Below are 12,897 nucleotides of genomic sequence, written 5' to 3'. Positions count from 1 at the left end.
ACTCCTTTGGCCAGCAAAAAGAAAAACAAAGAAAGTATTGGTCATTTCATGGGGTTTATAGGAAATAGATTTTTAATAGAAGGGGATATTTTGCATCAATCAAAATTTATATGATTTAAAAATTTTAATGGGAAAATCTCACGGTATAAATAATGGCCTACATGTTTCAAACTATTTCAAATAAGAAATAATTAGTTTAACACCGATTTCTACACTGCATTTCAAAAATATTTTTAAAAATGTTTAAAAAAAATTTATTTTATTTTTTACTTTAAATTAATATTAAAAATGTTTACAAAAAATTTATTTTATTTTTTATTTTAAATTAATATATTTTTAATGTTTTCTTATTATTTTTTGATATGTTGATATTAAAAATAATTTTTTTTAAAAAATTATTGTTAATATATTTTAAAATAAAAAACAACTACCGTTAAATTTTTAAATACTTAAAAAAACTAAATAAAAAAAAAATTTATGTGAATATCTCAGCATAATAAATGAGTTACTAAAACCTCAACTAAGAACAACCCTAATCATAATATCAGCTAACTATTATATAGTCTTCACATACTAAATTTAGTCTTCACATACTAAATTTTAATTGTTTTAGCTCCAAGCTTGTGATATATGAAATTGCATTCAATTTCTAAATGTTTAGTTTGGTCATATTTTATCGAATTTTTTCTTAATCTTGAAAATTAACTGATTATCATAATACATTTCAATAGCTGCTTTAGAAAAAAAAAACCAAGCTCCCACTTTATCCTTTTTAACCATAATTGTTCTTGAATTCCTTTTACTATTGCTTTGTATTCATCTTCTATTCTAGATAAAAAAACAATCTTTTGTTTTTTTTAATTTTTTTTTCAAGCTGCTAAATTACCTCCAATAAAAGAGAATTGTCCCATCATTAAACATTATCTTTCTCTTTTCGTACCCTAATCTACATCACAATATTCAATAATAGCTGCATGGTTATGCTCAGAAAACATAAGAACTTTCCCATGTACCAACTTCAAATATTGTAGAATTCTAGCAACAACATTAATATGAACATCATTCACTCAGACTATGCATAAACAACTTACCACACAAAAAACATATGCAATATTTGATTGAGCATGTGATAAGTTAACCAACCAATATATTAATCGTTGAAATCTTTCTTTGTTAGCATGAAATTGATCAGAAAGTTCCTCAATTCTATGATTTTGCTATATGGGTGTGTAATAGGTTAACATCCAAGTCCAATATATTTACTCTTTTCTTATACTTAATAACTTCAATAACTAAAAATTATTTTAAACTTTCAAGTTCTTTCATATCAAATTTAGATGTTGGTGAGTTCATTTTTGTTATCTCATCAATATTATTATTAATAACAATCATGTCATTTATGTAAAGGATAAATACAATTATTTTATCATTATGATTCTTAAAAAATAATGTATAATCTATGTTCCTTTGAGTATAACTATATTTACTTCTAGCTAGTTGAAATCTTCATAACATGCTCTTGGTAATTATTTTAAACCATAGAATACCTTTTAAGAATAGTTGATATAACATCACACATTTTATTTTTTGTGCCTTATTAGGCGTTGAAGCAGCAAGTTGCCATTTTAACACTTCTACCTTCCAAAGTTGGTAGGCTCAACAATTAACGATATGATTAAGCTGAAATTAAGCCTATATGGTATTTTAGATAATATATATGTCTTTATAAATATCTATATAAATATTTAGGATATTTATAAGATATTTATATTAAATATATTATTTTATAAAATATTTAAATAAAATAAATTAAAATTTAGATATTTTTTAAGATATTTATCTTAAGAAATCAGTATAAACAATTCTTTTTTAAAGCTCATATCTAGAGGGAATCAAAGTACTTTTCTTATAGATGTTGCCATACCCGTCAAATATTTTACATCTAATTTTTCAGCCCATGAAAAACATCTTTAATTTTTATCTCAAAGATTTTTCCAGTCTTATTATTTACACCGTCTAAAAAATAAAAATAAAAATAAAAATAAAAAGTCAGTTCATCATGTCATATGACATTTACTAATAAATCAACTATGCTACTTTTGAACTACACGTGATTTCTTTTTCTTTTTGTTTAGCAGTGATTTATAAATGTCTGATTGAGGGATTGTTGCAGGTCAATACACATAATAATCCCAAGTGTATCGAGGCAGTGATTCGAACTTGATTATGCAGCTCAATTAAACATGCATTCGATCTGGTGAACTTTTTATCTATCCCCATGATTTGATAAATTTAGATATCATAATTTAACAAATTCTTGTTTCCATTTGAAAATTTTGATGTCTTCGAAGACAATTTTATGGAATCCCTTTGAAGGCCGCAGTAAGTGATTGAAGCAGTTCCAAAGAGAAGGGGCCACAAATCGAAGGCAGCAGCGAGGGATTTAAGCAGTTCCAAAGAGAAGGGGCCACAAAGAAATGATCTTTTCGTTTCAAATCGAAAGTCAAACGAAATGCGGAAAATTCAGAATGTTTGAAAGATTAATGTTTTTTTTCCCCTTAAAAAACAGATAATATATAGTTCCTTTCAAATTATTGGAGGCATCCTTAATTAATTTATAGGGACTTGAAAACGAGATGTTTCAGGTGAAAATTAATGATTGAAATTCTTTGAAGTGATTAATAATTTCTTGGTCGATCAAAGATCACAAAATATCCCTTATTTTTATGATTTCTCTGTATGTTCTCCCCACGAACTTGCATATATTCCTAACTCTGTCGGGGTAGCAAGCAAGAGAGCTACAACAAAATTTATGCTTTTACCACACAGCCGTAGCTGCAGTGCAATGTACGTTAGGAAGCATCTCCTTCAAATCCACCGTTAGCATCGATGCCTTCGGCCTCAGCAATCGGCTGGAATGTCCCATCGACAAGGGAGGCAGAGACGTTGCCCTTTCACATGCCGTCGCAAGCCATTTTGCATGCATGTACCTTTGCTTTCTCCATGGCCCTAAGTGCATTTTCTTTTCTTTCATGCACTTCTTTGCAGCCAAGCATAAGGTCTTAATCACAGAGTTTAATCTTTCAACTTTCCCAACAAACACTTCTGGTAATCTGTGGACAAGTTGATTGTATTCTTCGCTTGCTTTCGCCATCTCAAACTCTGCCCGAAAATTTAATTCGATTATAACTCTCACCTCCCCTCTTTTTGAAACTGTGTTGTCTATCACATCCATAAAAGTATGCTCTCCTGCGTTTTATAGGAAAAAAAAAAATACATCAAGAGCTAGTTTTAAAAATGTTGCAATTATTTACGACTAGAAACAACACTCTTGAATATTTATCTTAATTTAACCACTAACCTGCTGGGATATCAGGCGAGCTTCTCCATTTAGTCTTGCAAATGGCACTATTGTGACCGGCATTTCGTAGACGGCTAGAGACTTCTGCCATCAAGCAACTCCGACAGCCGGAAGCCATTGGTCTACCGCAACTACAATTTCCAGCCATTTGTCTTTCCTTCAATGCATCTTTAGTGATACTTCTAATGCTAGATTCCAAGGAAGTAGTCCTGCACAGCGTTGCCTGAACACCACAGCACGGAGCAAGTATTAGATCGGGTTGTACACATTCAATCTCTGGGCCCATATATATTATTTCCACAAGAAAAGCATATAATTAAATAATTGTATAAAGAATTGTGATACTTACATGTAGAAGCTGGTGTTGGTTCTCCCAGAAACTCCTGTTCTCTTCCACATTGCCATTATTCTCTTCCTCTTCCTCCTCCAAATCCATTATCTTATTTTCATGATACCCTTCACTACTCCCGCTTTCCGACCAAGACTCACCGTCTTCAAGAAACCCGAAAACCATTTCAGATAAACTCGGCGCCGGTTGATCAAGTAACTCAAACTGGCTGACGTTAGACATCAAATTTTGTTGATCAAACGGGATTCTAATCCTTGCACTACACATCATCGTATTTGTTCAATTTTACTCTTGAACTTCATGCTAGAAGAAAAGGGTGAAATGTGTGAATTGCAATGGAAGCATGAAAAACCTGGCTTTATATACCCAGATAAGAACTGATGTGGGACCCAATAGGCCAACGTGGACCTACAAGCCGCCGGGCACATGTGGGGTTGTTTTGATGATAAAATTGGCAGCTTATAATTTGGTCATGCAAATCAAGACCAGACAGCAAGGATCCACGTCAGTTAGCTATCCATGTTTTTATAAGAGCGTGAATATATATATATATAAATCTGGCATAAAGAATGGACCATGATTGAGGTCTTAAGTTGAGGCTTCGAAATGCCGTTTTCTTTTTTCTTTCCATTATTTAAATCTAATAAAGTTTTTATCACTGTTTATGTTAATAAATACTCGACAAAACATGATTTTATTAAAATGAATATAAAATGGATATAAAACATCTTTTCTATTATGTAAATAAATGGAAATGGAAATGAATATATAAATAATTTAAAATAAACTATTTGTTGAATTTAACTTTTCATCATCTATGTTGAATTATGGGCTAAATAGTAGTTTTTGCACCATGTATTAATTATACTAGAAATAAAAAAAACTGTTTTTAATTGGAATCATCAGACTCATCCCAAAATCAATAGAAAAATATTTATTTTCTCCATCACAAACTCAATAAATATGGAATTAGAATAGAGAAATCTAAGTAAATATGCTTTTTTAAAAATTAAAAAAAAAAGAACAAAAAAGTCTCAAATTTAAAATCTTGTAAAAGCAGGCGAAAAATGAATGTTAATTGAAGTACTTAATTCTATCCTAAATCCTTGTCTAAGTCGCTGGTGTGGGGCCTCCTAATAAATTGATAAGATCCGTGATGGTGAAACGTGGCGCCATCTGAGACGTTTGATGTAAAGTGAGCCTCCTAATAAATTTTTAGATTAATGTGGGTATCCGGACCAACTTGTGTGTATCACGACTAATTCTATAGGTCCTAAAGTTAACGACCATGTAAGTCTCCAGTGGTCATTATATGAGCAACCAAGCACTCAAACTTGAGATCACAGAAAAAATAAATCTCTTGATTCCAAATCCTTATGACCACCACCACCTAAATGGTTAAACGATGAATCGAACACGCAACCTTCTGATCTGGAGTCAGACGCGCTACCATTGCGCCACAGATCCACTTGTTTAATGAATTGATAAGATCCGTGATGGTGAAACGCGGCGCCATCTGAGACGTTTGATGTAAAGTTTCTTCCAAATAGTGGGACCATCTTGCTGGCTACCTCCATTAAATGGTTCCTTCTTTCTTTCTTTTTTCTTTACATTAATTATTTCAAAATCGCTTTTATCGGATTTTTCGCAAAATTATTACAATCATTATCTAAATAAAATAAAGACACGTAAACGCGGCGCCTTGCCAATGGTTTTTGCCATAATCACCGCCATAAGCACGGATTGTTATGTATTTGTTTGTTTTTTAAAATATTTTTTATTTAAAATAATATTTTTTAAATTTTATTTTTAATATAATTTAATCAAGCTGTTGAATCTGGGAAGTAGATAACGAAAAGCCAAGCTGGACAGATTTTATCGCCCCGCCTAGCTTATCCTATCATATCCTAAAATGGAAGCATTTCATATTTTAAGGTTTTTTCCCAAACAAGTTACAGGGGATGCCTTTAATGGTTTTGAATGCATACGGCGCCTTGTAGATTCTTTCAGAAGTTGGACTCTGTAGAATATAGTTCTGTTTTGAATATTATTCAATTTCTTTCTATAGAAACCTAACCTCTGAATTGAAAAAAAAAGGGATCAATTTTAAGAAAAACCAATAAAAAAGAAGAACAAAAAATCAATTTTTAGAAAAACCAATAAAAAAGAAGAACAAAAAAACTCAATAATATTCTAGGATTTATTTTCCACCCATTTAAAACATCTATTTATAGGATTTGGAAACAAATATATTAATACTCATAATTTATTAATCTCCATAATTCATGAATGAAAGAATTTATGAGAGTTTATAGTACATTAATATCCAAAATATTCATAAATCTTCATACTTTATAAATTACTTATAATATTATTTATTATCATCGCATAATTAATATGTTGATTCATATACTAAAATATTTTAAAGATTAAAAAAAATTACTTACCAATCATGGACTTATGAATAATAAAAATTATTTTTAATTAATTAAATTCAAGTACAAATTCATAAGCTTAAAAGCTCATAATCTAATCCATAAAACTATTTTAGGTTTGAAACTTTTGTATGCAAAATTCATTAAGAATAATTTTTTATTTTCTTTTAATTGAAATTTTTAATAAATATATTAATATTCTATATATATATATATATATATATTAAAATACTCATGATGAATCATGAAATTCAATATAATTTTAATACCAACATACATCTGTATGCATAAATATTGAACTTTTGCATATGCCTACCTGGGCAATATATATATATAAAGCAAATACCAACAATATATGATGCTTGTTCGCGTAAGGTTTTCACATGGTCTTGATCAATGTGAATACTTAATTAGGTTTGTTAATCTGCCTATATTACTATGTAGTTTTTAAAAATATTTTGGTGTCATTGTAGTAAGATAAAAGGCAACAATTTTTGTCAATAAATTATAAGTCAAGTACGAATATTTAATTTCACAAATGACGCTTTTGATGATATTTTAGATGCTCTATCTTGCGTACTCTATTATCATAATTGCTTATCCTAAAAAATCTCCCCCACCTCCTCACTATTCTTTAATCTTCAAACGACATAAACCGGCATATGTAGTATTTGATTTGCTTTACATCTCCCCCGCCAGTTTTTATCAAGTAAAAAAATAAGCATCCTTACCATGCACTAATCAACATAAAACACAAATACCTTCAATTTTTAATTATAATAGTACCGCTCAACTTACTATATATTATATATTTTAAGTTTTTTATCCTTATAATTTTATTCCTACTAACGTAAATCTATAACTAAAACTTGACATTCCAAAATACATACAACAGATAATGAATAGCACTATTAATAAGATTAGAAATTAACTCTTCTTCTGTTGATATAAGATTTTATAATTTATTCCCTTAAAGAATATGACAATCCTATTGGTATCGTCGAACAGCCAATAAGATAAGTTTTGATATCAAATATAATAATCCAACCCAATATATTATATATTGTTTGTTTTAGACCTTCCACTCTCATGTTTTGTTTCTAATAACGTGAATTTATTACAGAACCTAACATCCTAAAATATATACAACCGGTTAGTAACTAGTATTATTAATAAGATCAGCAACTAATTCATCACTGACCAACATAAAATCTTACACCAAGTATCAAAACTTAATTGGCCAACTTAATTAATGGCTTAGCAATCAAACTACACCCTAGAAAGACATTTTACACTAATTATTCATTCTGTTTTTTCACCTCTTACCAATTTTATCACTAGTCTTGAGATATACACATTGCCAATTGATTTGGAAAAATAATTTAAAAACAACTGACATGACATACGATGGAGTCATGCAAAAACTTCACATAGAAATTAGTTTTTCCATGGCTGGGTTAATAGGCTTGACTGATTGTAAGAAAAAAAGAAGTCCCTATAAAATAGGAAACTATTTGAAGCTTAAGCTGGTATATGTATGTAAAGGAAAAAATATACAAGAAAAAAGAAAAAAAACAAAAGGTTAGGAAGTGCATGTCTGAACTAGAAGTTGTATGGACTATGACGTGGGGGTGAGAAAAAAACAAAAACCTAATTAAATTGAAAAAACCAAAAAGTCTAAATCATAAAAAAAAACCAATTAAAAAATTAAAAAAAAAATATTCCATTTAGTTTGATTTCAGTATTATAAAACTGAAACAAAAATAATCGGATCGAGCCAAACCAATTCAAATATAACTGAGAAAATCAGGTCGTATAAATAAAATAAATTGTGTTCTAATCATAGTTACCTAGTAAACCAGTCACCCCTCTCATACCTGAGCTTCGACCTTTTTACTCTAGAGCTAGTAAACCAATCGCGTAAAGTTGGGATTTTTATAACTAATTAAGGACTAGCATAAAGCTTTCCTAATTTAGTCCTCAAAATGGATTCAACATGTAAATTACTATTTCTAAGTCAAATTTAATTTATTCCTTTCTCGTAGAGCAAGTTGCTCATAGTAATTTAATGGCAAGCTCTGAATTAACAAGTTGTTTTCTCAAGCTTTGCAATTTACTTTTCAATTCCTATAATTTATTTTTTGTAAGTTTACTCTTTAAGCTCTATATTTTATCTTCATTTTCAGGATTTATTTATTAATCTTCTCCCATAGCTTTATTTCCTGTTTTCTTTACATGTTCTTTCTTATGTTTAATGCTTCTTCTTTTTTTCATCCACTTTAATATTTTTCTTAAGCCTGTCATAAACTTCGTAATTTATTTATATAAATTAGTATAATTTATTTCTTGATTTAAACCTTATTACATACCGTTTGATATAAATGCAGTGTTTACTATTCAATTAAAGCTCTTTGTTTAAAACTCGATTTAACCTTATGATTTCAAGACCGATGTAAGATTTATATTGGTGGGGGAGCAAAAGGATTCAGTTGCACAATTAGAAATTAATAACTTAAATCGGAAATGTCAAATATATATATATATATATATATATATATATATATATATGTCATCGTTGTAAGATAAAAAGCAACATTTTTGTCAATAAATTATGAATATTTTATTTCACAAATGACGTTTATATATAGATACTCTATCTTGCCTACTTTATGATCATAATATTGCTTATCAAAAAATATCTCCCCAACCTCCTAACTATTCTTTAATCTTCTGATGACATACCTTGCCTACTTCTAATGCCATTTGATCAATGTTATTTAGGAAAATGTTGCTTCCTGCATATCCAACTAGTATTTTCTAACTAATCGTCTTTATCTTTTTGCCTTCTTCCACGTTATCAACTTGTATGTGTGTGTGTAGAGAGAGAGCGAGAGAGAGAGAGAGAGAGAGAGAGCTACTCGCCATGATCAATCTAAAAATAGAGACATGTTTTGTTCTCATATGAACAACTTCTATAATCATTCATACAATAGAAATTATGTGGTAGTCACCCGTTTGTCTGGTTGTTTCCCCCAACTTCATCATCTCAAGCACAATATCTTCATCCAAAACCCCAGATATGGTCCTAACTTTTTGTGAAAGGTTACAATCGACACTGGAAGGTTACATTCGACATTAACACTCATTGTTTATAATATGATTCATTATTAACCCAAGTTTATTATAACTTCTTTGGTTTCACATTTTTATAGAATTTAAATATTGTTTGATTTTTAGTAAAATCTTTCTTCAAGAAACTTGTATCACTAACAAAAATACTCTTAAACATGCCATTATAATTAGATAAAAATGACAATACACTACCAAAAAATTAACAAATATCAACGGTAATATTAATAGAAAAAATATCACAAGTATATTTACCGATAAAAAATCATGTTATTGTTTTCGTGGATAATAACCAACGAAAAAAGTTTTGTTGGTGGATACTAAGGGAATTACCGATGGAATTCAAAGAATAAAAAAAATTGAAGAAGTATTCTTTCATTAATTCCATCAACAAATATGATGTGTCAACATTTTTTATGGAATTATTGATGATAATTTACTGTAGTTAATTTTTAACACGAAACATGTCAGTAATATTGAAGTTATAACCAGCAACACAACACCCCACCCCTATTTTTTATACATCTTCCTTTTTTTTCTATAGAAACCAACACCCTCTCTCTATTTTGTCACAAATCTAGCTCTCATCATTACAAATTCAGCTACCCCAACACTCAGTCTGTTAGTATCCTTGTCCTGGTTTAATTTTTTTAAGGTGTGTTTGGGAACGCATTTCTAAATATTTTGAAATTTATTTTTTTATTAAAATAAATTTTTTTATATCTTTTCAGATCATTTGATGTGTTGATGTCAAAAATAATTTTTTTAAAATAAAAAAAAATATTTTGATGTTTTTCTAAGAAAAAGCACTTTGAACTACTACTACTACCACATTCTCAAACAAGCTCTTAGCCCTACTAGAAAACTAACATGTAACTAAACTTTTGCATATTATATTACCATGAAAATATAGATTTTATCGAGTGCAAAACATGTGAGTATGCTTGGTAAAAACTCAAAACTGCTAGGGAAAAAACTTTTATTGCACATAGAAAACCAATGTAGTTCCTAATCACTCCTAGGCTTCAAAGGTTATTAATATCTCCAAAGACTGTTGAGCAAATAACATGGCATCATTCACACGATGTGATGGATGGAATCATGGTTTACCCTTCTGATGGTAAAGCTTGGAAAAATTTTAATAGGGTGTATCCTCGGTTTTTAATGGAACCATGAAACGTACATCTTGGATTATATATAGATAGATTCAATCCATTTGAGTCATTTATTGCACTCTATTCTTGTTGTTCAGTAATACTCACAGTTTACAACTTACCACCGAGGATGTATATAAGGTCAGAATTCATGTTCTTATATATGGTCAGACTCGATCCTACTAGTTCGAGTAGAAATATAGATGTTTGTCTTTGACCATTAATTGATGAGTTAAATCAGTTGTGGTCATTTAAGACTTTAATGTATGTTGTCTCAAGGAAATTCAGATGAAGAAAGTTTTGATGTGGACTATCAATAATTTTCATATATATGAGATGGTTTATAATTGAAGCATGCATAGAAAAGTAGGATGTTCATACTGTATAGAAAATAACAAAGCTTTTACTTTAATAAATGGTGGTAAAACATTTTTCTTTATTCCAACCTGAGGTCGTTGTCAACCGATTATAAGTATAAAAGGAACATATATAACTTGTTTTTAAATAGAGTTGAAATGGATGTTGCACCACTAGTATCGTTGTGTGAAAAATTATATGATATGGTCTTGCAATATAAAAGCATTATGTTTGTTTTCAATATGCTAAGCAGAAATTTCCTTATTTTAATGTAACCCACAATTAGGTAAAGCGAAGTATTTTTGGGAAGCTTTCTTATTGACAGACTAATCTCTTCCTCCATAAGCTATGTCGTGGGGTGACATCATGTTTTTAGAAATAAAAGGGTTTTGAATATAATCATGAAGTTATGATTAGAAGAATCAGGAGTCACCACATGGTATTGAGGTGACTAGGAAACCTATGGTTTGCGAGAGGACGGGTAAGGGACAAGTTATGTAAGGGAAGGCGCATCATCCCTAGTGCACTCGACATAAGATAAGCTGTATTATTTTTTTTTTCTTGGTCGTGTTTTTATTTGTTGGTCTCGTTGAAGGTTCAATACATATCTCCCTTCGTAAGAAAGTTTCTACCTCACCGGGTTAAATTCTAATAATTTTAAAGTTTAAATTTTAGCATTGTATTTATTTTCTAAATATAATTAATTCCTAACATTTTAAACAGAAAAATTGTTATGACCTTTTTGTATTTTGGACAAATCCTAATGGATAATTATAAACTGGTTATTATATTTATTTCTTAAAAAAGTATGATAAAAATTGTGATTTTTATCTTTTAGAAAATATGCTTGAAAAAAAAATTAAGATTTAGCCGTATGCAAAACAACACATTTTTTAAAATGAAAATTATTTTTTTAATTTTTGAATTTTTTTTATATTTTTTTCTATTAAATTTTGAAACAAAACAGTATTTTAATACTGAATTCGTATCTTATAGTGTAAGTCCACAACTCAATATTATACAAAATTATTGAAAACACATGCGGAGAGACCCACAAATATTTTTAAAATGATCCTCAGGATTTTTTAAAAAATTTTAATTATTATATTATTATTAAAAATATTAGGCTGGGTCAACCCAACCATTTGGGTTGAACCTGACTGGGTTGGGTCGATTAGTAGCCTAACATACACATCTTTTTTTGGGAGGTTGGGCCAACATGGATCTAGCCCAACCTCAAAAATTAATTACCCCCCCAATATGCATGCAGAATAAATTATCATTATATATGCAGGGTGACGATGGTGGGGTGGTGAAGAAGAGGGAGGAAAAGGTTACCTGGCATAGGGAGCATTGTTGGTGACCTAATTGTGAAGCTGGTGGAGGATGATGACTGGCATCAAATTCTAAAAAAGTGGGAAGAAAAGGAAGGAGAAGAGAGAAAGTGGTCCCCTCAAGTTAGGTGGTCGGTTGGCCATTTATGGTGGAGATGGTGGTGGACTAGCTAGTGGTGAAAATATTAATGGTTAAAGGTTACAGTGGAGAAAGAGAAAAGAGAAAAACAGTGGTAAAAAAAGAAAAACTAAGAGGGAAAATGTTGTTTTTTTATCGATTTTTAACCTGATTTTCTTCTCCTATATGAATGTTGTTTTTTTATCGATTTTGTCATAACTCAATTTTTGACTTTTTATAAGCCATGAAATCCACCCTTATTGATAGGGGTAGAAAAAGGACATGTTGTCTTTTATAGTGTTAAATCTTAACCTTCGATTCAGCCCTAAAGGATCCCAACTGTTGATTCAAAGTGGTCACCATAAGTTGTCAAATATGAAAGTTGAAGACCGTCTAAGTTGGGCTCTTTGGGCCGACGTCATGGTCATTATGGTTTTAATTGACAAGAAAAGACTATATTAGGGTGTAGAGAAATGTTAGATGATAATTTTTAAGCAAGTTTTGTCAAATTTGGTATAAGATAGATATATTAAATACACCTGCAAAGTATAAACAGTCTTTTCAAAGAAAACATAAAGAAGAAGATGAATAGCAACCAAAACAACGCCATTATGGTAAAGTTCAATTTAGTCATTTAATTTTTAATTTCTCTTAATTACA

The 12,897-nt window shown here is 29.8% G+C and overlaps 1 protein-coding gene across 1 annotated transcript; it reads right to left on the bottom strand.

Moving 5' to 3' along the window:
* Window positions 1–2,658: 2,658 nt before the first annotated feature.
* LOC105138873 (uncharacterized) lies at window positions 2,659–4,030 on the bottom strand. The gene is made up of 3 exons (XM_011045091.1): window positions 3,711–4,030; window positions 3,362–3,584; window positions 2,659–3,249 (listed from the first exon to the last, which is right to left on the bottom strand). The coding sequence occupies exons 1-3, from the start codon at window positions 3,978–3,980 to the stop codon at window positions 2,819–2,821; spliced, it is 924 nt and encodes a 307-aa protein (XP_011043393.1). The 5' UTR covers window positions 3,981–4,030; the 3' UTR covers window positions 2,659–2,818.
* Window positions 4,031–12,897: the final 8,867 nt, after the last annotated feature.

The sequence above is a fragment of the Populus euphratica genome, unplaced genomic scaffold (genome assembly GCF_000495115.2).
Source record: "Populus euphratica unplaced genomic scaffold, PopEup_1.0 scaffold84.1, whole genome shotgun sequence".
Lineage (NCBI taxonomy): Eukaryota > Viridiplantae > Streptophyta > Magnoliopsida > Malpighiales > Salicaceae > Populus > Populus euphratica.
The sequence above is the reverse complement of the archived record's forward strand: the minus strand, read 5'-3'. Positions and strand labels throughout refer to the sequence as shown.

What these genes read in the sequence shown, in the direction of transcription:
- LOC105138873 (XM_011045091.1), bottom strand. Translation starts at nt 3,980, where the DNA reads ATGATGTGTAGTGCAAGGATTAGAATCCCGTTTGATCAACAAAATTTG. An exon ending in ACCAACACCAGCTTCTACAT is followed by an intron (nt 3,585 to 3,710) that starts GTAAGTATCACA and finishes TGTGGTGTTCAG; the next exon opens with GCAACGCTGTGCAGGACTAC. An exon ending in CTCGCCTGATATCCCAGCAG is followed by an intron (nt 3,250 to 3,361) that starts GTTAGTGGTTAA and finishes TATAAAACGCAG; the next exon opens with GAGAGCATACTTTTATGGAT.